The 27,998-nt window shown below is 39.0% G+C and overlaps 1 protein-coding gene across 1 annotated transcript in view; it reads right to left on the bottom strand.

Moving 5' to 3' along the window:
• Positions 1–27,998, bottom strand: part of ryr2a (ryanodine receptor 2a (cardiac)) — a gene marked incomplete at both ends in the record, with an annotated part of 671,945 nt that overhangs the window by 137,043 nt on the left and 506,904 nt on the right. Inside the window, 4 exons of the mRNA XM_080049015.1 lie at positions 31–135; positions 578–706; positions 2,047–2,135; positions 10,350–10,430. Of these exons, the coding sequence (XP_079905141.1) occupies positions 31–135; positions 578–706; positions 2,047–2,135; positions 10,350–10,430 (404 nt within the window). The remainder of the gene's footprint in view (positions 1–30; positions 136–577; positions 707–2,046; positions 2,136–10,349; positions 10,431–27,998) is intronic.

The raw sequence follows: 27,998 nt of genomic DNA, 5'->3' as shown, positions 1-27,998 counted from the left end.
TAGATAGTTCCATTACACATTTGGACTCACCTGAGACAATTTCATCTGCATATGAGCAAAGACATGCAGAAAACCGACCACAGCATCCCACAGTCGACTGTGGGCCAAACTCTGCTGGTTGCCTGTACATGGACCCTGGAACATTATCAGTAAACATGATTGCAATTGCATCACAACCCAAAATTATCTTTGTTCAACATAAACATATGTTAATGTTTCACAGCTGCAGCCTACCGATACTGTAAAATATTGTCATCATGCTTTTGTCCATTCCTCATAATGGAAACCATTTCTCAGATTATTGATTTCTTGCACATAAAAAAAACAGACATGCTTTTGCCAACACAATCGTTTTCATCTTATTATTATTATTAGAACTGAGACATTTTCTCAAACTGTACCTCAAATTAAGGTTATCAGATGGAAGAAATCTCTGAATTACTTAGTAAACAACAGGTCACTGTGGTGGAAAAGACTTTTAACAATCACCATTGTCTAATTATTACTGCTTAAATACCTACGATTTGGATAACTTTTGAGAATACTGGTAAATTCTAACTGCAGTGTCTCGTCATACCTGGATGTACTCTGTAAGTGTGTTGAAAACCTGCTTTGCCACATTTATTGCCTTGGAGAAATTCCTTTGGCCCTGTTCGTCAATTACATCTTTTCCAGAATAATACCAGTAAAAATCACTGATCGACTCCTAGAAGAGAGAGATGGAGGAGTGCAGGAGTGAGCAGGGGAGGGGAAGAAGGAAAAAAGCAAGAATGACATTAATTAATATGATTCAATATGTTTATAATAAATATAATGAAGATGCTGTGGTTTTGATAATCATTATTAGCAGGATTAGGAACAGTAGAATGTGGGAATGGGTCATTTAATAAAATAGGGCTATTATTGGCCACGATAGTAATTGCTAGTAAATGTAGGTTATTAAAGTGTTATGCTGGGCTTACACTAGAGGACTTTTAAAAGACTTTGAAAAGACTGAAGACTGAAACCCTCTTACATCTAAAGACAATCAACTCACACCTGAAGACAACTAGTCATTAGTTTTCAGTCACAGAGTGAGATTTTGAAAAGACAGGGCGTCTCATATTGCAAGACTACAACTAGATTCCTTTTGAGATTAATATTATTTCCGCACACGCAATAGTCATTATTTAATTAAAAAAAGGTTAATTCAATATTCCGAGCGGGGACTTCCTTTAGTTATTTGACCAGCTTTATTTGCTGATCTCGTCCCCCAATAACTTTAACTCCTAACCCCGTATTTGACGGTAAAGTGTTAAGGTTGCACGGCTGTCAGCATGGTTCTCCCGCCGAGGCTTCAAGGAAAAAGTGTCCGAAATAAGTGCCTGCACAGGCGGACACAGGTCGCGACTAATGCCGCTCCTCCTGCGTCGTGCTTGGTGCATGCGAGAGTGTGACAGTGTAATTTCTCTTGAGCTAACCCCTTAAGACTAACGATAATATCAAACCTGTTTAATAATGTCGGAACGTCAAGACGGGAAGAAGACTGGCTGAAATCGGGTCGGATGACCACCTTACACCAAACGACTGAGATTACATGCGCGTGCCACAACTCCAGCACGACTTCTGTGATTGCCGTCCGACATTGGAAGATTGTCTGCGACTGTCAAATCGCGTGAAAAGTCGTGTAGTGTAAGCCCAGCATTAGTTGCATTGAATTGAGTTGCAAGTGCACTTTGAATTGTGAGAGAGGTTATTTCTGGTTATTTTTAAGTCTTAGGTTCCACTTAAAGGCATGGCCTACTAGGCAGAAATTTCCTAAAAAAACTAAATAAAGTGTCATCCACAAATAAATCACTCTCAATGATTACTTATGCCCCACTAGGACTTGTGTTTATCTGCAAAGTTGTTGTTTTTTAGGAAAATGCTACCTAGCAGACCTTTGTATGGTTTGTAGACAAGACTGTATGGGGACTGTATGAGTCAGCAAATAATCATTTAATTATAGTTTCATATTAGGAAAGTAAGTCCCTTACGAATAAGTAGCAGTAGACAAAAGGAGCTTACCTGAACTCTGAGGAGGTAGTCAACAGTAGAGATAATGATGTTGACGGTCGTATTGTTTCCAGTTTGCGTCCTCAAGTAGTTCTGGAAGTCTGAAACAAGATAACCCAAAATACTGATTTTTTTTGCATGAAAACTTTGTTTAAATATATATATATATATATATATATATATATATATATATACAGTGCTACTTGAAAGTATGTGAAACCCCTTGAGCCTTTTGGATTTGTTTTAACCATTATTAATTGTTTATGAAATAACAGATGTTTGTTTATCAATTCAACATTGCTTTTCCTGAAAACAATTGTTAAAACAAATAAAACTAATTATTTGACAACTTTTGTATGTGCAAAACTTTGTGAACCCTGAGCTGCATTGCTTAAATCGAGCAGGTAAACACTATCAGGTGGGCCAAATTGAGTGAGGAAATGGACCAATGTAATGAGAGATCTTTAGGGAAGAAATTGGGCGACACTATATAAAACAGAGATAAAACCAGGTCAATTTAGGCCCAGCAAAGTTAACCCATACAGGTCAGACATGCCAAGAAGAAAGGCAATCTCAGAGGTTCTCAGGACGAGAGTTGTGCTGTTGAACATTTGTCTGGGGATAGCTATAAATTATTTTAAAAAAGTTTGAGCTCCATCAGCCCACCGTGAGGCAAATCATCTACAAATGGAGAGCTTTAAAGGCCCGGACACACCGGTCCGATAATCGCCGTCGTAGAGGCTGGAGGGGGCGGGGACACAAATCTGTTTGGTGTGTGCCGTGAAATCGGTCGTCGTAGATGTCGTCGGGCTTCTTTTGAGCCGATTGAAAGGCGGCGGGCAATCTATCAGTTGGAGCAATTTGATTTGTGGAGGGCTAGCGAATCAGTGAAGCCCGGAAGTGAGGCGGGTAGCACAAACAGCTAACAACAGTTAGCCATTGTTTTAATGTGTTTGTTTGTTTCGTTCAGCGAGTACTCACATGCATCAACCCTTGTTGACTGCTCGACACCATGCTTGACACTCTCTGCTAAAAATGGTGCTCTTTATGGTCCATAAATATAAATACGTATTTCTATCTATGTTTATGGTCTAGAGAGCCGTCCCATCATTTCCGGCTTCCGTATTTTTTCGGGCCACAATACAGATTAGCGCTTCCTGCTGTTATGGAGACATTACGTCCCGCGCAAGCGCAGAGTGTACGGAAAGTCAGCAGTCGACTTGGTGTGTTCTTTGCACTTTTTCGGCCGCGGCGGGAAGACTGGAGCTGCCTGAATCGGCAGACTCCATTTTCGGGTAGTCGGACTGGTGTGTCCTGGCCTTAAGAGTGACTGAATATCTGCCTAGAAGTTGACTACCTTCAAAAATATCAACAAGCGCCACAAGGAAAGTGATTTTTTAGTTAAAAGCCAACCCAAACATCACATCTGGAGATTTAAAGAGCTCTCTTGCAGCATCTGGGACAGATGCTGCAAAAAGTTAAAAAAAATTCTTCCGTACATTTTTTGGGCCCTGTAACTCTTTCAAATCTTCAGCTATTTTCGAATTCGAATATCAAAAATGTTAACTCCTTCAGCTCTTGTGTGGACCTATATAGAATGTGTTGTAACTTTTAAGCTATTTAAAATATTCAGCTTTTTAGCTAATTATTTTAACATTGAAGCGGACGGGAGCAGCCTTCAAATTCTCTGAAACTTCACCTTTGAAATGTATCTCTCTTATCATACTTTGAGCTACATACTCCATTCACAAGACATTGGGCTATAACCAAATTACTTTTCTTCTTGAAATATTTTATACATTTTGAATGGTGACAATTTAAGTTTTATGCTCTTTTCAGCGTTGTTTGGACTTTAGAATGGGTGTGTATTGCGCTCCTTAGAGTGCGTGATGTCACTCACTCTGGCTCTGCTGTCGTTTCTTCTTCAAAATATTTTCAATAAATCATTGTATCTTCTACTACACCTTTAATTTCTCATGAACAATGTTTATATCAAAATGTAGACAGATCCGCCACCTTTCAGCTCATATGCTTACCTTATGCTGGGCTTACAATAGAGGACTTTTAAAATACTTTGAAAAGACTGAAGACTGAAACCCTCTTACATCTAAAGACAATCAACTCACACCTGAAGACAACCAGTCATTAGTTTTCAGTCACAGACTGAGCTTTTGAAAAGACAGGGGTCTCATATTGCAAGACTACAACTAGATTCCTTTTGAGATTAATATTATTTCCGCAAACGCAATTGTGATTATTTTATTAAAAACAAGTTAATTCAATATTCCGAGCGGGGGACTTCCTTTAGTTATTTGACCAGCTTTATTTGCTGATCTCGTCCCCCAATAACTTTAACTCCTAACCCTGTATTTGACGGTAGAGTGTTCAGGTTGCGCGGCTGTCAGCCTGGTTCTCCACCGAGGCTTCTATGAAAAAGTATCCAAAATAAGTGCCTCACCAGGCGGACACAGGTCGCTGCTAATGCCGCTCCTCCTGTGTCGTGCTTGGTGCATGCGAGAGTGTAACAGCGTTTACGTTATTTTGCTTGAGCCAACCCCCTAAGACTAGCGATAATATCAAACCTGTTTGATAATGTCGGAACGTCAAGACGGGAAGAAGACTGGCTGAAATCGGGTCAGAAGACCACCATACACCAAACAACTGAGATTACGTGCGCGCGCCACAACTCCAGCACGACTTCCGTGATTTCAGTCCGACATTGCAAGATTGTCTGCGACTGTCAAATCGCGTGAAAAGTCGTGTAGTGTAAGCCCAGCATAAGCTGTAGGACTTACAGCATTTGAACATTGTGCCTCAAAGCACAGACTAAACCCCTCTTCTCTCTCATTGATTGTAATGTTATTTTAACGTCCTACAGACTTTGCCAAAAACACAAATTTGATGTTTTTGAAACTGTTTTCTCAGTAATTTATAACTTTATCCACATGAATCCCAGATGCACATCTTCAGCCATGGTGCTCACAGTTAAAACAAATAACAATGTGACCTACAGAATTTCATCTTTGGTGTTTTGTTTCGACTAGTTGTTCTGCAGTTCTCTCTGTCTCATCACCAGTTCTGTTATGTTGCTGCATGTTAAGGCCCAATGTACAATAAAGGACACCTGTGCCTGTCTCTCAACTACCACTACCACTGTTACTACCAATACTACTTTTTAAGCACAGCTCGATGGTCCCAGAGCTCTATGTTCCTGAAAATGGCAATTAGGTTCAGGCATCACAGCTGGGTGGTTAGGGTAAGGGGACAGGGAGAGGTTAGAATAGGAGTGATACCTGGGGCGCCCTTAGCTCAGTTGGTAGTAGGGTTACTGAACGGGACCCGGGAATTCGGGAATCCCGGAAAATTGGTCAGCACGGGAGTACCGGGAAGTGACCACGGGATCCCGCCTCCCGTTTTTTAAATGTTTTTATTCTTTTGGGTGGTATATTTTTCATTAATAGTGGCCTTTACTAATAAAAGACACTCTCGCCATCGTGGCCTTTTCAGACGGGGGGCGATTGACGTGTATGGTAATACATTTTCAATGACATGCGAGTGGAGAGAGACGCACTACCGTTCTACAGACGTGGCGACAAGCGGCCGCACTAAACTGTTGTTACGTCTGTAACGCAGCTATTGACATGCGAGTGGAGAGAGAGAGAGAGAGTCCTCAGTTCTACAGACGGAGCGACAAGCGGCCGCACTACAGCTAAACTGTCACGTCTGTGCTCCTCTCTCTCTCACACACACACGCACTGGCAGCCTGGCACAGCTGAACAGTGTTTTACTTTTCTCTCCTCGATGAGATGGTGATATTCACCATTCTTCTGTATTCAAGTCAAGATAGTATGATGAACATAAAACAGACAGTTGTATTGCTGCTTTCTCTTGTAGCCTATGAATAGAAATCTAATGAGATGAAACAGCTGGAGCATCGCTGTTCGCCAACTTCCACCAAACACTAAAGTGAAACCTAGACCTAATCCACAAAGTAGACATTTAAACCAAACCAAACTGAATACATAATCCACTTATTAACTAAACAAATGTCGAGTGCACAGACTGAACGTCTCCTCCCGTCTGAAAACGCCTTTAGATGACTTAACTTGTAATGCCATTAGTTCATTCTAGAGCTAGCATCCAGTCTGCCCTGCGCATATGAGGCCATAACGTGCCCAATAAATCACTCGGCCGAGTACGTGGGTACAAAATAAAGTATTAAAAAGGCACTTCCGGTTTAACGGGAATTCCCGGGATCTCCCGGGAGGAGGCTCTTTTTTCCCGGGATTTGAAAAGGGTCAATTCCGGGAATTTTCAGCAACCCTAGTTGGTAGGGCGTCCCCCCCTGAGCCTGGCCCAACAGCAGACCCGGGTTCGATTCCAGCCCGTGGTCGTTCTCTGCATGTCACTCCCCTCTCTGCCCCATTTCACCTCTGTCTCTACACTATCAATAAAGCATAAAAATGCCGAAAGAATCTTAAAAAAAAAAAAAAAAAGAATAGGAGTGATACCGACACACACAGACATACTTTCCTCTATTATATAGTTAGATTACTTGAAATGTGGGACCATCCGGCTGTGGGAAGATAGAAACGCTCCCTGGGGAACATGGGCCTTATTTTGAAAGAAATCTTAGAACGTGGGAACATAGGGCTGTGTCTGATTGACCATATGAATACATGAGTTTCTCTACTCTCAATCACATTGACTAATAGGGCTGTCGCAATAACCGCAGAAATGAAATACTGCAATATTTACCGCAACAACCGCATGTGACATCCTACCTATTATAAAATGTGATGTACCACAGAAACCATGTGAAAGGGAGAACCAGCTAATTAAGACAGTCATATGTAAAATATGTGCCAAAAAGATCGCTGCCAAAAGAGGAGATAAGACCTTTATAAGAAGATATAAGAATAAGAATAATCCGTGTGACCATCCAGACACGGCGGCGAAGCTGCCTTCGTCGGCACAGAGTTGCAGAGCTGCTCAAGCCGACAGCTCGGAGTCGGTGAAGCCTTTGCCCCAGTTGCCAAATACAAAACCGAAAGTGAGATACATAAACGCCTTACAGGCGCTGTAACGCTCTGATTGAGGAGATGGGGCAGTTTTCCACAGCGGAGAAACCAGCATTCAAGGCAATGCTTCTAAAAACTTCTCCGCTCCTCTCTAAGACCACACAAGGTCAATATATTGGTATTCCTAGCACACGACAAGGACATAAACAAGTATACGTGTTACAGAATGTATTTATCCAGCGCCTGTTATTTTATTTTGTTATAAATATATTTTTTATTTTCATAAAAAATATATGGGTACTTTTTAATTTCATGTTTTATTATTTGCACTTAAAGATTAAGCCTGAACAATCTGCTTTCTTTTAAACAACAAATTTACAATTTATATATAGCGTCTGCTTAAGTTTCATTTTGATGAAGCAGAAATACTATGTATTCTGTCTGTTCATATTGCGCACCATTGCCGCCTTGTGTGTTGTGTTCCATATTTAATAAATGTTTCTTTCTTTTTTTTAAGATGCATACAAGACAAGTTTGAGAGGAAACACTGTAATAAGTTTAAACATTATACCTGTAGGATACCATTTACAAACGAATTGGCTAAATAAATATATAATTAGGCCTAAAAAAGGAGTGGAGCAATTATATCGCATACCGCAGTGATTTTCAACCAGTGTGCCGCGGCACACTAGTGTGCCGTGAGAGATCGTCAGGTGTGCCGTGGGAAATTATCTAATATCACCTAATTAACCATTGTCGGTGTCTGTGCTGTAATAAAGTGTGGCAGATAATGTAATAGGCTACTCTTCTGTATCCGAATATAAGACGGTGTTTTTTCCCCTGGAAATAGGTTGTAAAAAGTCGGGTCGTCCTATATTCGGGGTCTAGTAGGCCTATTTGTCGTCCAGTAATGGACTGCCCGTTACCAGAGCGACCATTCAGCTTAATAATAATAATAATAGGCTATATTTAATATATACGGCGCATTTCTCGCAGTCAGCTTCAGGGCCTGTGTCCGAGTTGTGTTTATTTTATTTTTTTAACGGTTGGAACCAACACTGTCTGTGCCCTCGGAAGCGGCCGGGGCATGTGTGTGTGCAATGGGAGAGAGAACGCTTTGTGTGGAGAGAAAACAAGAGGCACGGGAAATCGCCAAAGCCAATGCAAAGCCTCAAATCATTATGTTGCGAGTCAACGTGTCAGAGGCAGGAATCGGCTGTGCGATCGACTTTTACTGTGGCTTTTAAGCCGCAGGAGTTGCAGTGCTAAAGAGGGATTGCCAACTGCACTTTCCTTTTACGCACACCACAGCCGCCGTAATGTTTAGATTTCATAATTTGCATCAAAACCCTAATGATAATAAGAATAAGAGGCTTTATTTAAACGCTGTCCATGCGGTCGTTGTGATTGTAACTTTATCGGCTGTAAACTGAAACTAACGGAGATCGCGGAAGCCTTCCAATCGACAACGGTAACGTGCCCCGGTTATAATTTCAGCCTTAAACCACGGCGTTGATAGCTTTCGTTTCAGCACTAGGCTATGTCTCGAACTATGAGCATTAAATAAATGTTGCGTCTCAGATGCCGAGGACAGCAGCGAGGATGACCCGCAATGCCACGACCCAACCAGAGCATAGAGAGATGACAGCGAGAGTGATCACAGCGGGGCAGAGGAATAAAGTCTGTGGTAAACACATCGGTTTGGTCTATTTGCACTAGGCTACTATTCATTTGCAATGAAGGAAAGTGTTTTATTCAATGCGTTTTTATTTTCGTATATTATTTTAATAAATAAAATTAATTTCCTTTTAAAAACAAGATCTGGTCTTCAAATCTTTTTTCCAAATATGAGTTTTGAAAAACGGGGGGTCGTCTTATAATCAGGGTCGTCTTATATTCGGACCAATACGGTAGCCTATATGCAGGGCTGTACAGTGCGACAGTTTTGATCACATTTGCTACTGAAATTGATCACGTGCGATGATGAATACAAATCCATTCGCACTCGTGTGACAGGCTGCTAATGAGGAGAGGCTGTTTTTGAAACACAGAGGAGCGCTGCACAACACTGCTTAGAGTGCTCTACATTAACACTCCAAATGGGGGTAAATGTAGACTTAGGCAAGTAAGTTATTGAGTCCACCCTCCACTTTGGCTGGTGAAAGATGTGTGCTCGTGCAGCGATTCTAGGTATAAAAACTTCACCAACGGTAATTACCGGAAGGAGACGGCACATTACCGCAGTTAAGTTAGCGCGTGTACAAACAGAACATTTCCTGTGCGCCTTCACATTAAAAGCCTGTTACTAGCCAAACGTGAGTTGACTTTTATTTTGAAGCCGGTAAGAACAGGAAGTTAACGCTTTTTTCTAGCTTGAAAGGCAACTCCTTCAGCTGCAGCGAACAGTCAACAGTAGCCTGGTCTATTTAAACAAAGTTTTAAATAAGCCACTGAAAAGCTACTCCCAACACATTCACAACAACCTATTTAAATTATCCTAAATTGTACCAATATGTATACTTATTTATTTAATAGGCTATGTTTAATGTTTTAAAGTTTGGTTTTAATTAACAGAAGGACATTATAATAATAATAATTCTGAATCAGCAAAACATTGCAATTTGCAATCAGTGCACCCCTATTCATTTTTCCATAATTATTACTGCACACACTAGGATATCATATTAATTGAGAATCTCAAATGAGACCAAGATAACATGATCAAAGGTAATTAGAGCGAAATGCAAGGGTTAAGGTTATGCAAGTTTTCGATCATACTTTGTGTGCTACCAAATTTATTTTTGTGCTACTGAATTTTTTTGCTTGCTAGCACCAGTGCTACCACCTAAAAAAATAAGCGTACAGCCTTGCCTATATGTATATGTACTGTGTTAGAGTGTCATTTTGTGTCATTTTGGTTGGAGGTGTGCCCTAGGATTTTGTAAATGTTAAAAAATGTGCCGCGGCTCAAAAAAGGTTGAAAATCACTGGCATACCGCATTGTTGAGCCACCCAGAGTCACCGCAGGGGGTATTCCTTCACCACGACAGCCCTATTGACTAGGTGTGTATGCTCAAGTTTGAGAAATTCAATTAAGTACCATTTCAGTCGTTACGTGTTTACATGTATTTTAAAAGTTCAGTTTCAGTTGGACTAACACAATACATCAATTTTCTCTAACATCATGCAAACATACTGAGCTGGTTATTTCATAAACAAAATGACAGTATATCTTCTTTGACCATAATTGAGATATTGACTGAAGACACAAATAATTAAGAAGAATTTGCACACCTGAGTTGTGTCCTTCACAGAGCAGCTGGAGGAAGCGGAAAAGGTCACAGGTGAACTCATCATCCTGCATGACCTTCTCACCTGGTCAGGAGAAAACACACACACACACACACACACACACACACACACACACACACACACACACGTGCACAATTACATACACAGGTGTGAACAAACAAATACACCCAGGAACACAGGCATGTTCAAACACACACAGACACACACACACACAAACAAATACACACACGTTCATATATACAGACACACATACGGTAATGCTTTATATTAGGGTCCTTGTAATAAGCATTAGTTAATAGGTAATAAGGCCCTTAATAGATGCTTATTAACATTCATTTGAGGGTAACGCTTTATATTAAGGTTCTTGTTATAAGCCTTAGTAAATAGGTAATAAGGACCTTATAAGATGCTTATTAACATTAATTTGTGTTAATAAGACTATATATAAGTGTTAATAATAACATAATAAAGATGTTGACAGTGTGATTATAAGACTTTTATAAGCACTTATAAGACACTTCTTAACTATTAATTGATTGCTTAATATCATTAATACAAGTCTTATGAGTTTCTGATAGCTGTTAATAAAAGCGTTACAAACCTATTTATTGAGTCTTACTAACTTGCCTATTATGTCATTGTTAAACCTTTACTAAGCATTGTTTGTTGCTTTATGAAGGTAAACACATCTTTATTAATCAATTAATAGCAGTTAACTATGCTCTATGAACAATGCTTATTAAGGTTAATAAGTCCTTTATTAAACACTTTTTAACAGTTAATAAGTACTATATCTTGTCAAGGAGGATACAATGAGAATTAGAAAAACGACATGCAAATACAATGTTAGAGCGGTGAAGGTATTTGATTAGCTTTAATGTTTTTCTTGTTGAAGTACCTTCAAAAATAAGTTTTCTGAGTTTGGTTTGCAGCGCCATATCTTAGTAGGCTAAAGTCACTGATTTTCATCCCTCTTTCCAAAATGTTGTCTTTTGGCATGTAGCATAATGAGTGCATAATATATTTGTTTTTGCTCTGAAGTGATTATTTCATCTCTATGTGTGCGCACACATGTTGAGTGAGTGTTAAAATTAGATGCCCCGAGAACGTAGTGTATTTTTCACAATCTATGATGAATATGACTCGTATGATCGGTTTGCTCAAATCAGATCCTTAAAGGGCTTTTATTTTGAAGGTAGTTGTAAAACCGGAAGTTCCGTGTATGCAAGTCGCTGATGGCTTGACGCTAGATTGACGGCCATGCTTGACAAAGTGTTTCACGAAAGTAAGGAGAACATGTCGGAGTCGTCAACACGGTCAGCACCCCAAACCAGGTCTCTGAAAAATAAGAGGGTGAGGTCCGAACTGGAGGATGTCTCTTCTGGTAAGTTTAAGAATGTAATGTTATAGTAACGTTAGCTGGTTCTAGCTTGCTAGTTGTTTGCCTAGCTTACATTACTTTCTTTCAGAAGCTTTGGTGAGCTTCCTTTTTGAGCTAACGTTTAGCTTACACTATCATAAAAAACTGCAACCAAACTATCTATTAACAGTTGTGTCATGCTAGCTTGTCAGGAAGGGGCTAGGTAATGCTAAATGGTTATTTCTGTGCTGACCCAGATGCTGCCCAAATTGTCCTAACTGCCAAACTGGGTCTACAGAAATATAAACATGAGCTGGCCAGGTTTAAATTAGAATGCCAGGATGTAAAAATAAAAGACCTGACAACGGAGAGAGATTTATTTCTTGAAGGGACAACTATCTGAATGAAAGAAAATATTTACTTTTTTCGAACAACTTTCACCATTACAGACTATATTTTCTTTGATACTGCACCCCTTTTTGCAGATTCCATGTCCAAATGACTTAAATGCTTAGTGTAACCTGTCTGCTATCTGTCTAATTGTGATCAATGTTTCTTTGTGTTGTCTTTATACAGTAACAAAAAAGACCAGCCTGACTCAACCTTCCCCTGAGGCTAAGGAAAAGCCCGACTCAGAGTCAAGTCCGTTGTCGTCTGACTCCTCTGACCCCTCCTCAGACGATGGGAAAAGGAAGAGGAAGTATAGCAGAAGTCAGCATTGTACTGTTGCAGAGGGGGCCAGCAGAACAAGGCTTTTTTTCTTTTTTTACCACATACTGTATATAAAATGATCTATTTTTGAATTGTATTACTTGATTTTATTTCAATACATTTTAAACATTTAAGCCTGACCAATTTTCTTACTATTTTGTTGACACAATCGGGGAACGGTGGGACTTGAAAATGTTCCCACCTCCAAAGTGGGGAATGACAAAAAAAGTTTGAGAACCACTGGGTTAGCATCTATTAGTTGTATGTGATTTTCTGCTTGTCCTATCTGCAACAGTATAATGCTGACTTCTGATACAGCAACGTCTCGCCCAAATTCTTATAGTGAGGATTGCCATCTCCATAAGGTTACAGATTCAATATGCAGAAGCAACTCATACAACCCCACGTCGTTTTATATTGTTTTACCTACAACAGAGTTTTTTTTTATTATTGTTTGATGAAGGTTTTTTTTTGCTCTACTCGTTTAATTGTTTTGTTGTTCTTATTCATTTAATATTTTAAATTAATAGTCTTCATCATTGGACACTTGAATTGATGTCAGGCAGCATTTTTATTTTACAAAGGTATTTATTTTTTTACATTTAGTAAAATGTTGTTCATGAAAGTTCTGGGAAACAAACAAACATGTTTACAATTGCACAGTTAAGTGTTTTTTTTTCTTTAAAAGTAAGTTTTTGTGCTTCACCTCTGTAACATTGTATTTACATGTAGTTTTTTTAATTCACATTGTATCCACCTTGACAAGATATAGTACTTATTAACTGTTAAAAAGTGTATATTAAAGGATTTATTAACCTTAATAAGCATTGTTCTCGCTTTAGATCAGGTACCTTCAAAATGCATTATTACCTGTTTAATAAAGGACTTATTAACCTTAATAAGCATTGTTCTCGCTTTAGATCAGGTACCTTCAAAATGCATTATTACCTGTTTAATAAAGGACTTATTGGACTTAATAAGCATTGTTCTCGCTTTAGATCAGGTACCTTCAAAATGCATTATTACCTGTTTAATAAAGGACTTATTGGCCTTAATAAGCATTGTTCTCGCTTTAGATCAGGTACCTTCAAAATGCATTATTACCTGTTTAATAAAGGACTTATTAACCTTAATATGCATTGTTCTTAGAGCATAGCAATGCATTATTACCTGTTTAATAAAGGACTTATTAACCTTAATAAGCATCGTTCTTAGAACATAGTTAACTGCTAATAAACAAATAATAAAGGTGTGTTCACCTTCATAAAGCAACAAACAATCCTTAGTAAAGGTTTAACTATGACATAATAGGTAAGTTAGTAAGACTCAATAGATGGGTTTGTAACGCTTTTATTAACAGCTATCAGAAACTCATAGGGCTTTTATTAATGCTATTAAGCAATAAATAAATAGTTAAGAAGATTCTTATAAGTGCTTATAAAAGTCTTATAATCACACAGTAAACATGTTTATTGTGTTATTATTAACAGTTAAATATAGTCTTATTAACACACACTGATGTTAATAAGCATCTTATAATGTTAATAAGCATCTTATAAGGTCCTTATTACCTATTAACTAAGGCTTATAACAAGAACCTTAATATAAAGCGTTACCCATTTGAGTTAATAAGACTATAAGTGTTAATAATAACATGATAAACACGTTTATTGTGATGTTATAATACATTTATAAGCACTTATAAGACTACTGATTGCTTTTTAACATTAACAAAAGTCTTATGAGTTTATTATAATTGTTTATAAAAGCATTAAAAACCCATTTATTGTGCCTTACTAACTTACCTTCACTAAGCATTTTTTTGTTGCTTTATTAAGGCGAGACACCCCAGGTGAATAGGGATTTTTTTTTAACTTATAGATATCATCATGAAACTTTGCCAGTTGATTACTGACACAAACACAATAATTTTTTGTATTACATGTTTTTCTTTAATATTTTATTAAATATGCAAATATGGCAATATTTAACCAATTATGCGTAAATTTGGGTCATTTTTCGAGAAAGATTTTGAGATGTTGGATAAAGCCAGAGTTAAAATCTCTATTTTATTTTAACCACATATTAGTTTCTAAAGTTTTTACAAAACAGATTTTGGATACAGCCTTTTTTCATTTAATAAATCAAAAAAGACTATGTACATGTCTTAGAAATGCATTTTCGGCATGTTTTTAGGAGGAAAATGTATCATAAATCAGACAATTAACAATATATTAACAAATCCTTGTGTAAAAACCTTTAAAATAGTGCTATGAATGATCATAGAAAGTTTGGTTGATGTCAGTGGTCTAGAAGTTGAGATATCTTTCGCAGAGTATTGGAAAAAGCTCATTTTGAGAAAACGGCCGTTAAAGATAAAAACGTGAATTCTGCTGATAATCAGTGATTATAGCTAGAGTAATTTATTGAATTAGGCCCTACACCCTTCAATGCCATATAGGCCTACCACTGCTTAACATATATAAACCATAGCATAGTAACATTTACATCCACATGCTAATTTAAACGTGGTTAATTCATTATTAGCCACTGTCTGTCAACCTGCTCTCTCTCCCCACCATGTCCCCTCTGATCGTCTGACAGTCTGTGTCTCTCCGACGTGATCGGCGTGATTTACATGTCTTTAACACTTCTCCCCTTCAAATGGCGATCATGTAATATCCGTATCCAATTGATTAAGTATTTTTTTTGTCTTGGTTTGGCATATTTTCGACGTTTTTCCCATTTTATTTTGTGATTTTCGAGCTACCCGAGGCTAGCATCACGTGATGCCTTTTAGCGAATCACATCGTCAGAAATGTGCATTAGCCAATGAGGTCGCTTTCCTAGCATTGAATCCCTCCTCACACTTTCACGATTGGTTACTGATACAAAGGAAATGACCATATTTGGATCAGATAACGTTGTTCTTGAGATTCAGAGCTTTCCAACAGTACCATGGTTATTATGATTCATACAGCGGTCGCGGTGCTGTATGTTACGTTAGAATGCTCACTTTTGACGAATTTAGGAGCAAAATACAGACGCAAGCAGTCAAAGTTTAGTAAAATAAACACCTAAAACGTATATTTTGGACATTTTATCCATACTAGTATGAAAGAAGACATGTTATGGAAGCTAAATAGACACAAATCTCAAAATTGACCAGTGCTTAAAAAAACGATGTTTTTGCCTGCCGTGTCTCGCCTTAAGGTAAAAAACTTTATTATTAAGTTATTAGCAGTAAACTATGTACTTATTAAACTAATAATTATGCACTTTGCAGGTACCTGATTGAAAGTGGGAACAATGCTTTTTAAGGTTAATAAATCCTTTACAAAACTGAAAGAAATAAAATGTCAAAAGAGCTGTCCTTAAAGAACAGTTCAACATTCATTTAATTTTTAGCTTTTTAATTCACTCTCCGGCTCAAGAAAAGGCGACAGAAACCTGTAACCGTGCATGCAATTTTGTTTTTTCATCCAGGTTAGCTTAGCTCAAACACTGATAGTCAAGTTTACAACATCACTAAACAATCCTTTGTTCTTGTTGGGACATAATTTATTCATCACGTAATGTTGCGTTCTATATTTTTTACACATTTGGTCATTTTAGAATCTAATACATATCAGTGATTCTTGAGAAGTGGGACAAAACAGGGTGCAATGTTGAACAAAAAAACCCTATGTTTCGGCAAATTAAAATACATGTTTGTATCCAACATATACTAAGCTACTGAGCTAAACTTTGACACAACCTCCCAGCTTTTGTTTTTTGGTCATTGGGCTATGACCACCATCAGATGTCAACTTCGTCAGATTTCCTGTCTGACAGTGTTGACATATTTGACGTTTCTTAAACATAACAAATGGAATTCATCTAGTAGCCATTTGGTTTCTGTTGATGTTAGGTGCTAGTATGAACTACTTCAGGAAAATAAAATGGTCAAAAAATTTCAAATAACTTCTTCAGAAATTGCAAGTCGGTGTTGACATATCATGGTTGTGTGGACTTTCAAGATTCGGAATGTAAAGTATTCTAAAACTGCAACACTTAGAATCCTTATAAAACATGAATGTGTTGTAGAAAAACAGTTTTTATTGATATGAGAGATTATTTAGTGTTGCTTTTGATGAAAAAAGCTATTTTAAATAATTAAAGTACATTTTTAATAGGTTTTATTGCATATGAAAGATTGAAACCTTTTCTGAGGACACACTGGTTTGGACGTCGTGAGAAGATAACAAGTGTCATATATTTGACATAATAATGATACAATAAAATTTAAGGGGATAATTGTGCTCCAGACATTATATTCTTAATCCCTAACAACATCTTCAATTTTAAATATTTTTAGTTTTAAACATAACAGCAGTTACATATGGAAGACGGCCTTTTGTCCCGGTTCTCAATAATCACTGATATGTGACCATCAGGGGCACTTCCTGGTCTCCTTCCGGTATGTTATTCATTTTTAAATGACATAACGTAAAAAAATATAGAGCGCAAAAAAACGTGGTAGATAAACAAGTCCCAACAAGCCCACAGGAGCGTTTAGTGATGTTGTAAAGCTAATCTTTTGACCTGTTCACATGGACTACCAGTGGTTGAGCTAAGATAACCTGGATGAATGTAGGCAAAGTCAAAGGAACGGTTTTTCACCTTTTCTTGAGCTGGGGAGTGAGACAAAAAGCTAAAAATTTAAAAATGTTAACTATTCCTTGAAAGCGTATTGTGTGCTTTGCCGCTAAAACATTATTACTACAGTATAGGTTGTTTTAAATCCACATGTTATCAACCTTGACAACATATTGTACAGTCAGTTTTATAACATGTAGCGCCACTATGTGTCGCCTCCTTTTGTTTTCTGTCCGCTTGTATATCATTACGCTGAGCAGTATTTCTTGCCCTGTGAATATAATGGCTATCTATCTATGTATTGCGTAACGTTTAGTTTAGTTAGGTTGTTTCCTCTGCTGTGTACGGCTGAGGACAGCCGTATTATAAACAGGGGGGAAAAACAGTCGGTTTTATACATGTAGCGCCACTAGGTGGCGCTACATGTATAAAAGGCTCCCTTTGTTTGTTGTGGAATCTAATGTTGAACATGAAGAAGAACGCATGTGCTTCTCCGCTCTGTTTGAGTAACTATGCAGTCTACGAGTGAAGTCTCAGTTTTATATTCTTTATTTTGTAAGGAGTTGGTGTAGGCAGGAATCTCGGACTATGTTCCTGAACGCATGTATGCTTAATAAATATAGTGCCGTAGAGACCTGGCTTGATATGGTCAATGTGTAATAAAAGTACCATGAGGAGAATCCCACAAGTTGCCTACCGTGTCTTCATGCTAACCGGAGCTATTGCTATCAGACCATAACCTACAACCTGCACCATTCACCATTACAATATGGTACTCATCAACTGTTAAATGATAATTGAATATTGAAGGATTTAAAGGTCCCATATTATTACACATTTATATGGTCGACAAGTAGTCTTTACAGCTTTTTTTTTTTAGCTGTTTGTAGCTTCCTATCCTTTATCTTGTTAAACTATGCTATATTAGACTGCAATGGGTAAGCAGAGTTAGCAGATTATGAGCAAAAAGCTTCTGTGTTGGTTTATGCAACACTCAGCATGCCTTGCTTAACTATGGGCATCTTCTCCCTTAGAGGGAAAAACAATATGGCAGTCGCTGGAACATTTTTCCAGAGAAGCTGGGGGCCGTGGACCAATAATAAATAGGGGTGGGCTTATCATCAGCTATGATGACATAGCGAGAAACATTTTGAACAGAGTATATTGGGGAGGTTTTCAGAAAGGGGGAGGGTGAGAAAAAGAGAGTTTTTTTTTATTTACTTTGGCAGTCTCTAGACACCCATATTCATGTTAAAAGAAAACATTCAAAAAGTGCATTTAGCATAATATGGGACCTTTAATAACCTTAATAAGCATTGTTCACGCTTTAGGTCAGGTACCTTCAGAACGCATAATTAACATCATAAAGGACTTATTAACCTTAATAAGCATTAAGGTTAGTAAAGTTACCTATTAACTAATGCTTATTAAAACGACCTTACCACATTATCAAACATTAAAACATACACACACACACACACACACACACACACACACACACACACACACACACACACACACACACACACACACACACATTCCTACATTAACAACATTGGACTGATACGATCTACATTGACCATCTATATCTCTGGTCATTTTAAAAACAAAAACAAACTAAGACATTTACTTAAGGGCTTTTGTCATAATATCACTTAAAATGTGCTATTCCTTTTTTTTAAGTTGTCAAGAAGGGACTTGAGCAATATCTACAGTACATATCAAAGATGGGACTCCATTCACTGCAGTGGAACTATCTGTTCATATTGTTTCACCCAATGAGCTTACTGCAAAGACTTCCTTTGTTTCTTGTAAAAGTGGATTATATAACTTTATAAGTAACTACACATTTTTAAGTCTGACATATACACTAAAGTTGAACCTTTATATGTTGGTACAGAAACAATACAAATCCAATACAAATGTTAAGAGAGACTGGTTTACACAATATAGGACCGTTCGAAACAAATTGTGTGAATGGGTTGTTAAATTAAATAAAATTCACAGATTATTCCAGCAGAGAAAACAATCAAATCAAATACCTTCATGACGCCTCTTGGCAAAAGTTTGGAAAATTCACAAAACCTTTTTAGACATGTTTTTAACATACTTTCGAGCATGACCAACAGGGGACCTGAAAAATGTCCACAGTTGGGTCGGTGGTCCACTGTTGGTGAATGTGTTACGAAACAAAGTCCACTATTAAATAGGTACGCAAGAGGTGAGAAAAACACACACACACACACACACACACACACACACACACACACACACACACACACACACACACACACACACACACACACAAACTCTTTGATGAACTGTTTGCAGCCCCAGCTGCCTTGGTGGTGGTCTGAAGTGATTTGGTTTTTAAACGGCAGCATTTTATAGTCAGAATGAATTTAAGGCTCTTTTCATGTTTTCTCAGAGCTGTTTTGTTTAAAATAAAACTTGTTGGTTACTGCTTGTAGATTGTGCATGGGTTGCATATTGAAGGAGGAAGTTGTAGCTGCTCAGACTAAGCTTAAATGCTGCTTTGAACCATGGAATGCAAAAGAGGGTCAGAGAAAGGTTGATGAGACACTTAACAGTAACGTATACAATAACACAACAGAGATATTGTCAAAGTACATCCATACAAAATTACATCAAAATGAAGAGGGCTGTGGGTAGTACGTCTATAGGTCTGAAAAAAGACTGAAAGTGCCTTTTTTTTTTTAGTCAGAGCATAATTTTCTTATCTTTAGATATGTACCATGGGATAGTACTGTATAGGTTTCGTTATACTTAATGCACTAACTGATATTGTGCAACATTTTGCACAATCTTTACCTGTCAGCTTCACCTTAAGATTCTCACTTCATATGTACAAAACGACCATGTGACATAAAAGCATACCCAGGGATAAACTGTAGTGTGATACCTCTAGCCTCTAACTCTGACTCTAATGTGCTCTGCAGAAGTAGAATTTGACAAGAGGTCCTTCAAAGTGACAGCTGCCCCTTATTTCGCCTGATTACATTACATTTTACATAATGAAATGTCTGACAGTGTTGATTTACAGTAAAGTGGTCCCACAACTTAGAATCCTTATAAAACATGAATGTGTTGTAGAAAAACTGTTTTTATTGATATGAGAGATTATTTAGTGTTGCTTTTGATGAAAAAAGCTCTTTTAAATCATTAAAGTACATTTTTAATAGGTTTTATTGCATATGAATGATTGAATCCTTCTCTGTGGACACACTGTTTTGGATGTCGTGAGAAGATAACAAGTGTCATATATTTGACATAATAATGAAAAAATTAAATTTAAGGGATAATAGTGCTCCAGACATTATTTTCTTAATCCCTAATAACATCTACAATTTTAAATATGTTTACTTTTAAACATAACAGCAGTTAATATTGGAAGACGGCCTTTTGTTCTGCTTCTCAAGAATCACTCAGTGCGGTTACATGGGACAACTAGATTGGATTAAGACATATACCGAACTTGCCACTCGAACGGACCGCGTCACTTGTCTGAGTATAAATGGCCTTTCAAATATACGATAAATGTCCGGAGCATAGCTGTCTCCACTATGCTAGGTGGTGCTGTAGCACTTTCAACAAGTGGTGATGGAGCCACGTCCGGTTCCTTTCCGGCAACAACACTACTATTTATTACGTCGTCTCCTACCACTTCCTTGTGAAATCCCTGACAGGGAACTCTCGAGCAAGCACAGAACACAAACTCCAATATGTGATATGCGATCCTGTATACATGCAGGTAGAATGCCGACTATGAATGAGTTATCTAGGTGTGGTTATCCGACTTCTGCTAAGTAGATCGGATAAAGGTGTTTACATGCATTTTACAAGTCCTGTTGAGGTCTTATTCGTTTATTTACCCGATTATGAGTCTGCATGTAACCGCACTATACTATATACTATACTAAAGAGTGTGCACACGTTTTAATTAATACACACGAGATACACTGTGGTATAGACTGCTGTATAGTTGAAAAGATATTGACAGATTCCAACTTCCAGGATCAATTACTCCAAAGAAAAACATTATCAAAACACAAACGTTCAGACAAATGGGCTACAACCAAATTTTTACTAAAACCAAAAGTCTTTTAAGCTTCGTAAAACATGCTCTGGTAGCAAGTGTTGGGATGTTGTGGGAAGAGAGTGAGCCGTGGGGTGCATCTTTGAGCACACGTTTTAATATCTTGTTAGCTAAATAATGTATTCTGTGTGCTCAATATACTGTTTTCTTGCTCTCATTATAGAAAAAAATTAAAATTGTTTTTATGTCACATCGTGGGCTTCGTAGGTTTGATCTCCACCTACTCCTAAGCAAGTCTCCCTCTCTTTAGCTGCTTAACCCTTTAGGCGCCGGGTTTTATTTTTAGAAATAGTAGATTTTGACACTTAAATTTCAGAAGGCTCTGGATTGAAAGTGGTTTGAGATAGAGACAAAGTGTAAATGAGACAAATATTGAGAATGACCTAAAGCAGGGGTGGCCACTGTTTTTCAGCTTGTGAGCTACTTTTAAAAGGACCAAGTCAAAGTGAGCTACCACCTACTATAAGGGGTCAAAAGTCACGGTTCGGTACGTACCATGGTTTTTAAGTCACGGTTCTGTTCTGTATGGTACAGTTCTCAGTTAAGAGGAAAAATGTGTGCAGAATTGAATTTTCACTGAGGGCCACATACAGAAAAATCTAAAATCTACGAAGGGCCAGGCCACTTTGCAAAAATAACACATTTATCAGGATATAGCTGCTCTGATGTTTAGTTTCATAGTGTCTTCGTAAATTGTAATCCTTCTTCACGGCAACACTTTACTTGCACATTAAACAGATACACCCCCCCCCCCTTGTTAAATGCCATTGATACAGCCAGTGTTTTCTGCTTTTGCGTCCAATGTCCAGCTGGGTGAAAATAGTAGCCAGCCGAGATCCTGCCCTTCCAAGGGGGGTCCGGGGGTATGCCCCCCCGGGAGATTTTTTAAAGTTTTTAAAGTGAAATGCATGAATCTGGTGCACTTTGAGAGGAAAATTAAGAGGCTAAAGCTGAAAAATGTTATATGAAAAAAATGGAGACACTGTGTCAGATGAATTGGAAGCTATTGGAGAAGGACACATGGATTTTCCATAATAATATTAATTTAAAATAAAATATTATGCAGGGTCCTCTGGGATGGGCTTGGTGCTCTTTTTCTTTTATGGGTCATATTTCTCTGTAATATAATGAGTGCATTTAAATTATTTAAAAATTAAAAGGGCCATATTACATCATATTTTTAAAATGTGCCACAGCCCAATCAATCAGTTTTGACACCCCTGCACTAGTGGGTTAACTAAAAAATGCAAAAAAGTTTAGTAGTTTGGACACCCCTGCACTAGAATATATGGTGGTCTGTTTGTGTGAACAGTCTTCCTCTCTCTGGCTGTATTTTACATAGTAGAATTTGTCACAGTGCAGAAGCCTCTCCACTTCCTTGACTTGGATTAGCTTTGGTTAGCTCACTGTCAAATTAGAAAGTGGTGTCCTCTCTCCCTCCACCGAACGTTGGCGCATGCTCGCACGGCTCGTTCGCTCTTTCATAGTAAATTTCTTTTATTTTATTATTTTTTTAAGAATGCCACGCGATCGACCCACACTACCCTCGATCGCGATCGACCTAGTGGCCACCCCTGACCTAAAGTTTATCTAGGGAGTACATTTTCTGATCTAATTAGCATAGTATGACGTCATATGGTGGCGGCCATGTTGGATTATGTAATTTCCATGAAATACCTGATATTTTGAAAGAGAGTTGAATTTATTTAATCAGATTCACCCCTCCATCCATTTGTAAAGTGAATCATGCTTGTGTATTTGTTATTTATACCTTTACTCCTAGTGGGGCCTCTTGGACCAGATCAATATTGTAAATAAGAAACTGTTCTTAATGTTTTATCTGGAAAAATAAAGGTTAAATAAAATAAAATAAATAAAGATGTCCACTTTGTTGTAAGCCAACTAGAACTAGACCACAAAACGCATGTAAACAGTAGGCGTTTTTTATGATTTTTTATTTTTTTACCCACCACCATTTTTATTTCCTTTTTTCTTCTATTCTTCATTATTATTATGATGATTAGTATTATTATCATCATCATTATCATTATAATATGATAATATTGATATATATAATGCTGCGTCGCATGGCTGCACCACTGCTGCGCATGGACGCACCGTGACCGGGGCCGTAGAAAGATTGAACACTAAACTCCCTACTCGTCAACTTTTTGCTTGCCATATCTCTAAATAACTCCTAAATCCAGCAATAAAGCTGCAGCATAAATAGTTTTGTGGCACACTATCTCCGATTTCGCACCTAACAACAGCGCGATTCATTTGCAGCCTGGACGCGTAGGTGTTTCTCCTCTCTGCTCTGACAGCAGGCTGGGACTCGCTCCGAGGGGCTGCTCCGAGACTGACCGCCTCGTAGTGCTTTGAGACGGGGAGGGGCTCTCGGCAACACCCGCTGCTCGTTGAGCAATGAGCACAGTAACTGCAGAGTGAAACGTGCTTTCACGTCAGAGTCTCCAAACACCACAAAAGTTTTCAATTAAACCAGAAAAAATCGCTATGAGGATATGACAAAAAAAGTTGATGGGATTTTTATTTTTATTTTTTTGGATGGGATTTCCGTTAATATTTTGCATTGAAGGATGACGTTTTTCTGAGCTAAGGTCCAGGTATGGGATGTCTGCCAACTAGTGGAGGGGAGTTTGAACAAAATATAACACTCTATTTAGAGAAAACAGCTGTTTGATTCAGTAAAACGTCTTGTTGCAATTTTGCGACTTTGGCGCTTAAAGGGTTAATGCTCCACCATCTTCAACAGCTAATTGCTAACTGTGTCTGTTTGCTTTTTATTGCTGAGCAGGCTGGAAACAATGTTGATGAGAGCACTTATACTGAAACAAAACAGAGCTGAAAGAGGCTGCACTTTTTAGAAAGCTGAGAGGAACCGCATACTAGGTGATAATTATGGTGTTTTTGATTTATTGCAGGCCCAGTACAGGGAGGAACAAAAAGACAGAGATAGCGGTTGAGAACACAGAGGGGATTACACACTTCACAACAGACGACAATCAGCACAATAACCATGTCCATTAGAGACAAATCAGATGACTTTTGTTTGACTACATGACCAAGAGAGTGGGGAATGAGCGTTTGAGGAAGGTAAATAGTCATGTAATTAATATATAGAATGTGCCAGATACTGTACAAATCCTGAGGAGGCATTATTAGGTTATTTTTTAATTGGCACTTTATGACACTACATTTACAGATCCACTACGTCTGCCGGGACAAATCTGGATTATTAATATTTAAATTTTTTTTTTAAGATATTTTTTGGGCATTTTTATGCTTTATTTGATAGTGCAGAGAGACAGAGGTGAAATGGGGCAGAGAGGGGAGTGACATGCAGAGAACGACCGCGGGTGGGAATCGAACCCGGGTCTGCTGCTGGGCCCGGTCCGGGAGGGGGACGCCTTACCAACTGAGCTAAAGGCGCCCCCTGGATTATTAATCTTGATAATTTAATATACATTGTCTATTCCAAAACAAGTAGTCATAAAATCATATTTTTTTTTATTGTGGAAGAAAACATGACACATTTACCTCAAAATTCCGTAGCAGACAAAGGGCAGGATCTACCAAGATCCCGAATAAAGACTGCTTAATTGCTTGAGCATTCCAACAAACTGCATATTAGGTTGGAGGGCGTTTTGCAGGTGATCAGCTAATTACCCTTTTTCACTTGGCAGTTTGGGGGCCAGTTTGGAGCAGCTGCCCAATCGGGAACTAGTGCTTTGGTTTTCCACTGTGAGCAAAACAGTTCCCGGCCAGGAAAACTTTCCAGAGCAGCACCAACTATTTGCCAGTCTGGAACTGGCAACTGCTAATGTCAGGGGCTGGAGGGATTATCCTGACTAACCAAAATCTAATGCCCGCCATATTTAAAAACACTGCTACTATGAGACGTAATCTTAACATCAACGCTTTCTGTAGCGGTCACGATGAATAGTTCAAATGTGCTTGATAAGTCGTGTTTGGTTTGCAAAGCAAAGCCAGAGGCAACACATGTAAAAATACAATGTATCCACTGCTGTTATTGTTGTTGTGCTTAAAGTTAGTGTACACATTAGCCCGGAGAGCGGCAACCAGCACTAGAAATAGCACCGGCCGGGAACTGGAACCTGGTTGGTAGTAAAAGGGTATAGGAGTGCTTTCTGCCATTGGACGGAGAGCAGAGTTACCGCGTAGAGAAATGTAATGCCAGGGAATTGGATGTGTTAGTGGAAAAGACAACCCTAACCCTAACCCAAGACACGCATCGCTGAACTACAGAAAAATCATAATACAAAACTCATATTAAAGAACTGATGAAATTAAGACTAAATGGCAGGAAATAAGTAAAAGAACCAAAGAAAAAAAAGTCTCATAATAAAACCTCGGTAAATAGGGCGCGCTTGTGGTGTAGCGGTTAGAACCCTAGAGGCTCAGTCCTCATCGCAGAAGACCATGGTCGTTCTCTGTATGTCATTCTCCTCTCCATTCCCTATTTCATCTCTGTCTCTCCAAACTGTCCAATACATTTTTTTCAAACCTCTGTAAATTAAACTGTTTCACATGAGTACATTTAATTGCTACTATTACGTTTAGGAAAACAACCACCTGTTCTCTCTGTTGTCTTTCATGTCTCCTCTTCACCACAATAACTACAGCCATCTGTGTGGTGTGCACACCACTGTGCCAGTTATCAGCTGCCTTTCAAACATTTTAAATATAGACAATCACAATCACAACCACCGCAAACTTATCCAGAAAGATAAGCTATTTGACTTACTTCTTTTACTTTCTTCTTTTGCTCTCTCACTCATCACTTCCCCACCTACTCACAAAGCTGGCAACCAGCTTGACCTCATTTTTACCAGAAACTGCTCTTCCTCCAACCTCACCGTTACCCCACTCCACATCTCTGACCACTTTTTCATCTCCTACTCTCTCTCACTCTCTAAATCTAACCACCCTATCTCATCTGGAGATACTGTACCTGTCCGTCCCAACATTCGCACCCTCTCTTCCTCCTCTCTGGCTTCATCTGTTCTCTCAGCCCTCCCTTCATCCGACTCTTTCTCACTCATGCCTCCTAACTCTGCCACAGATACTCTCCTCTCTACTCTATCCTCCTCTCTTGACTCTCTGTCCTCTTACCTCATGGAAGGTACGTCATTCCTCTCCAGCCCTGTGGTTGTCTGACCTGTGCGTGCTGAGAGAACCACTATACGGGCAGCTGAAAGGAGATGGCGGAAATCAAAAGACTGATGACGTGCTTACCTACCAGTCTATTCTCTCCTCCTTCACTGCCTCTATCTCTGCGGCTAAAAGCTCTTTCTATCAGATCAAAATTCAATCCTCCTTTTCCAACCCCAAAAACTCTTCTCTATCTTCTCTAATCTCCTTAACCCTCCAAGTCCCCCTCCTCCTTCTCCCTTCTACCGAGCCACTTTGTCAACTTCTTCCAAAAGAAGATAGACAACATACGCTCTTCATTCTCCAACCCACATTCTGAAACTAACTTTCCATCTACTCCACCTTCATCCCCAAATCTATCCTCTTTCAGCCCAGTTCTCACCCTGATAACCTCTGCCCGACCAACCACCTGCCCCATCTCCCCTTCTCCAGTCTATCACTCCTGACCTTCTTCCTTACATCACCCATCTCATTAACACCTCTTTGGCAACTGGCTGCTTCCCCAACTCTCTTAAAGAGGCAAGAGTAACTCCTATCCTCAAAAAGCCCCCCCTCCCCTCAACCCGTCTGAAGTGAACAACTATAGACCTGTCTCTCTTCTTCCATTTCTTTCCAAAACAAATGCGCGTGCAATTTTTAATCAGCTCTCTTCCTTTCTTCACAAGCACACCCTTCTTGATCCCCACCAGTCTGGTTTCAAGGCAGGCCACTCAACTGATACTGCCCTCCTGTCTCTCCTCTGTGGTCATCCTTCTGGACATTTCTGCTGCTTTTGACACAGTAAATCACAAAATCCTCATTTCCTCACTTCATGGCCTGGGTGTCTCAGGCTCTGCACTCTCCCTGCTCACATCCTACCTCTATAGCCACACCTACCGGGTAACATGGCGAGGATCTGTGTCCGAACCTTGTCCAATCACAACTGGGGTCCCTCAAGGTTCCGTCCTGGGACCCCTCCTCTTTTCTCTGTACACCAACTCTCTCGGTTCTGTTATTCACTCACATGGCTTTTCCTACCACAGCTACGCAGATGATACCCAACTCATTCTCTCCTTTCCCAAGACTGAAACGCAGGTAGCGGAACAAATCTCTGTCTGTCTGACTGACATCTCTCAGTGGATGTCCACACACCACTTGAAACTCAACCTTGACAAGACCGAACTGCTTTTCCTTCAAGGTAAGTGCGCTCCCACACTTGACCTTACTATCAACATTGAAAACTCTGTGGTAGTCCCTACCATGACTGCTAAGAGCCTGGGCGTGACACTCGATAACCAACTCTCCCTCACTGCTAACATTGCTGCAACAACTCGATCATGTAGATACACACTGTACAACATCAGAAGGATCCGTCCCCTTCCAACCCAGAAGGCGGTGCAGGTTCTAGTCCAGGCACTTGTCATCTCATGCCTAGACTACTGCAACTCCCTCTTGGCTGGTCTGCCTGCATGTGCTATCCGTCCACTGCAGCTCATTCAGAATGCAACAGCTCAACTAGTCTTCAACTTACCAAAGTTCTCTCACACTACACCACTCCTACGCTCCCTTCACTGGCTACCAGTAGCTGCCAGTATCCGCTTCAAGGTACTTGTACTTGCGTACCGTCCAGTGA

This window comes from Ammodytes marinus, assembly GCF_949987685.1.
Source record: "Ammodytes marinus genome assembly, chromosome: 20".
Classification (NCBI taxonomy): domain Eukaryota; kingdom Metazoa; phylum Chordata; class Actinopteri; order Uranoscopiformes; family Ammodytidae; genus Ammodytes; species Ammodytes marinus.
This window is presented reverse-complemented; position numbering and strand designations above follow the sequence as displayed.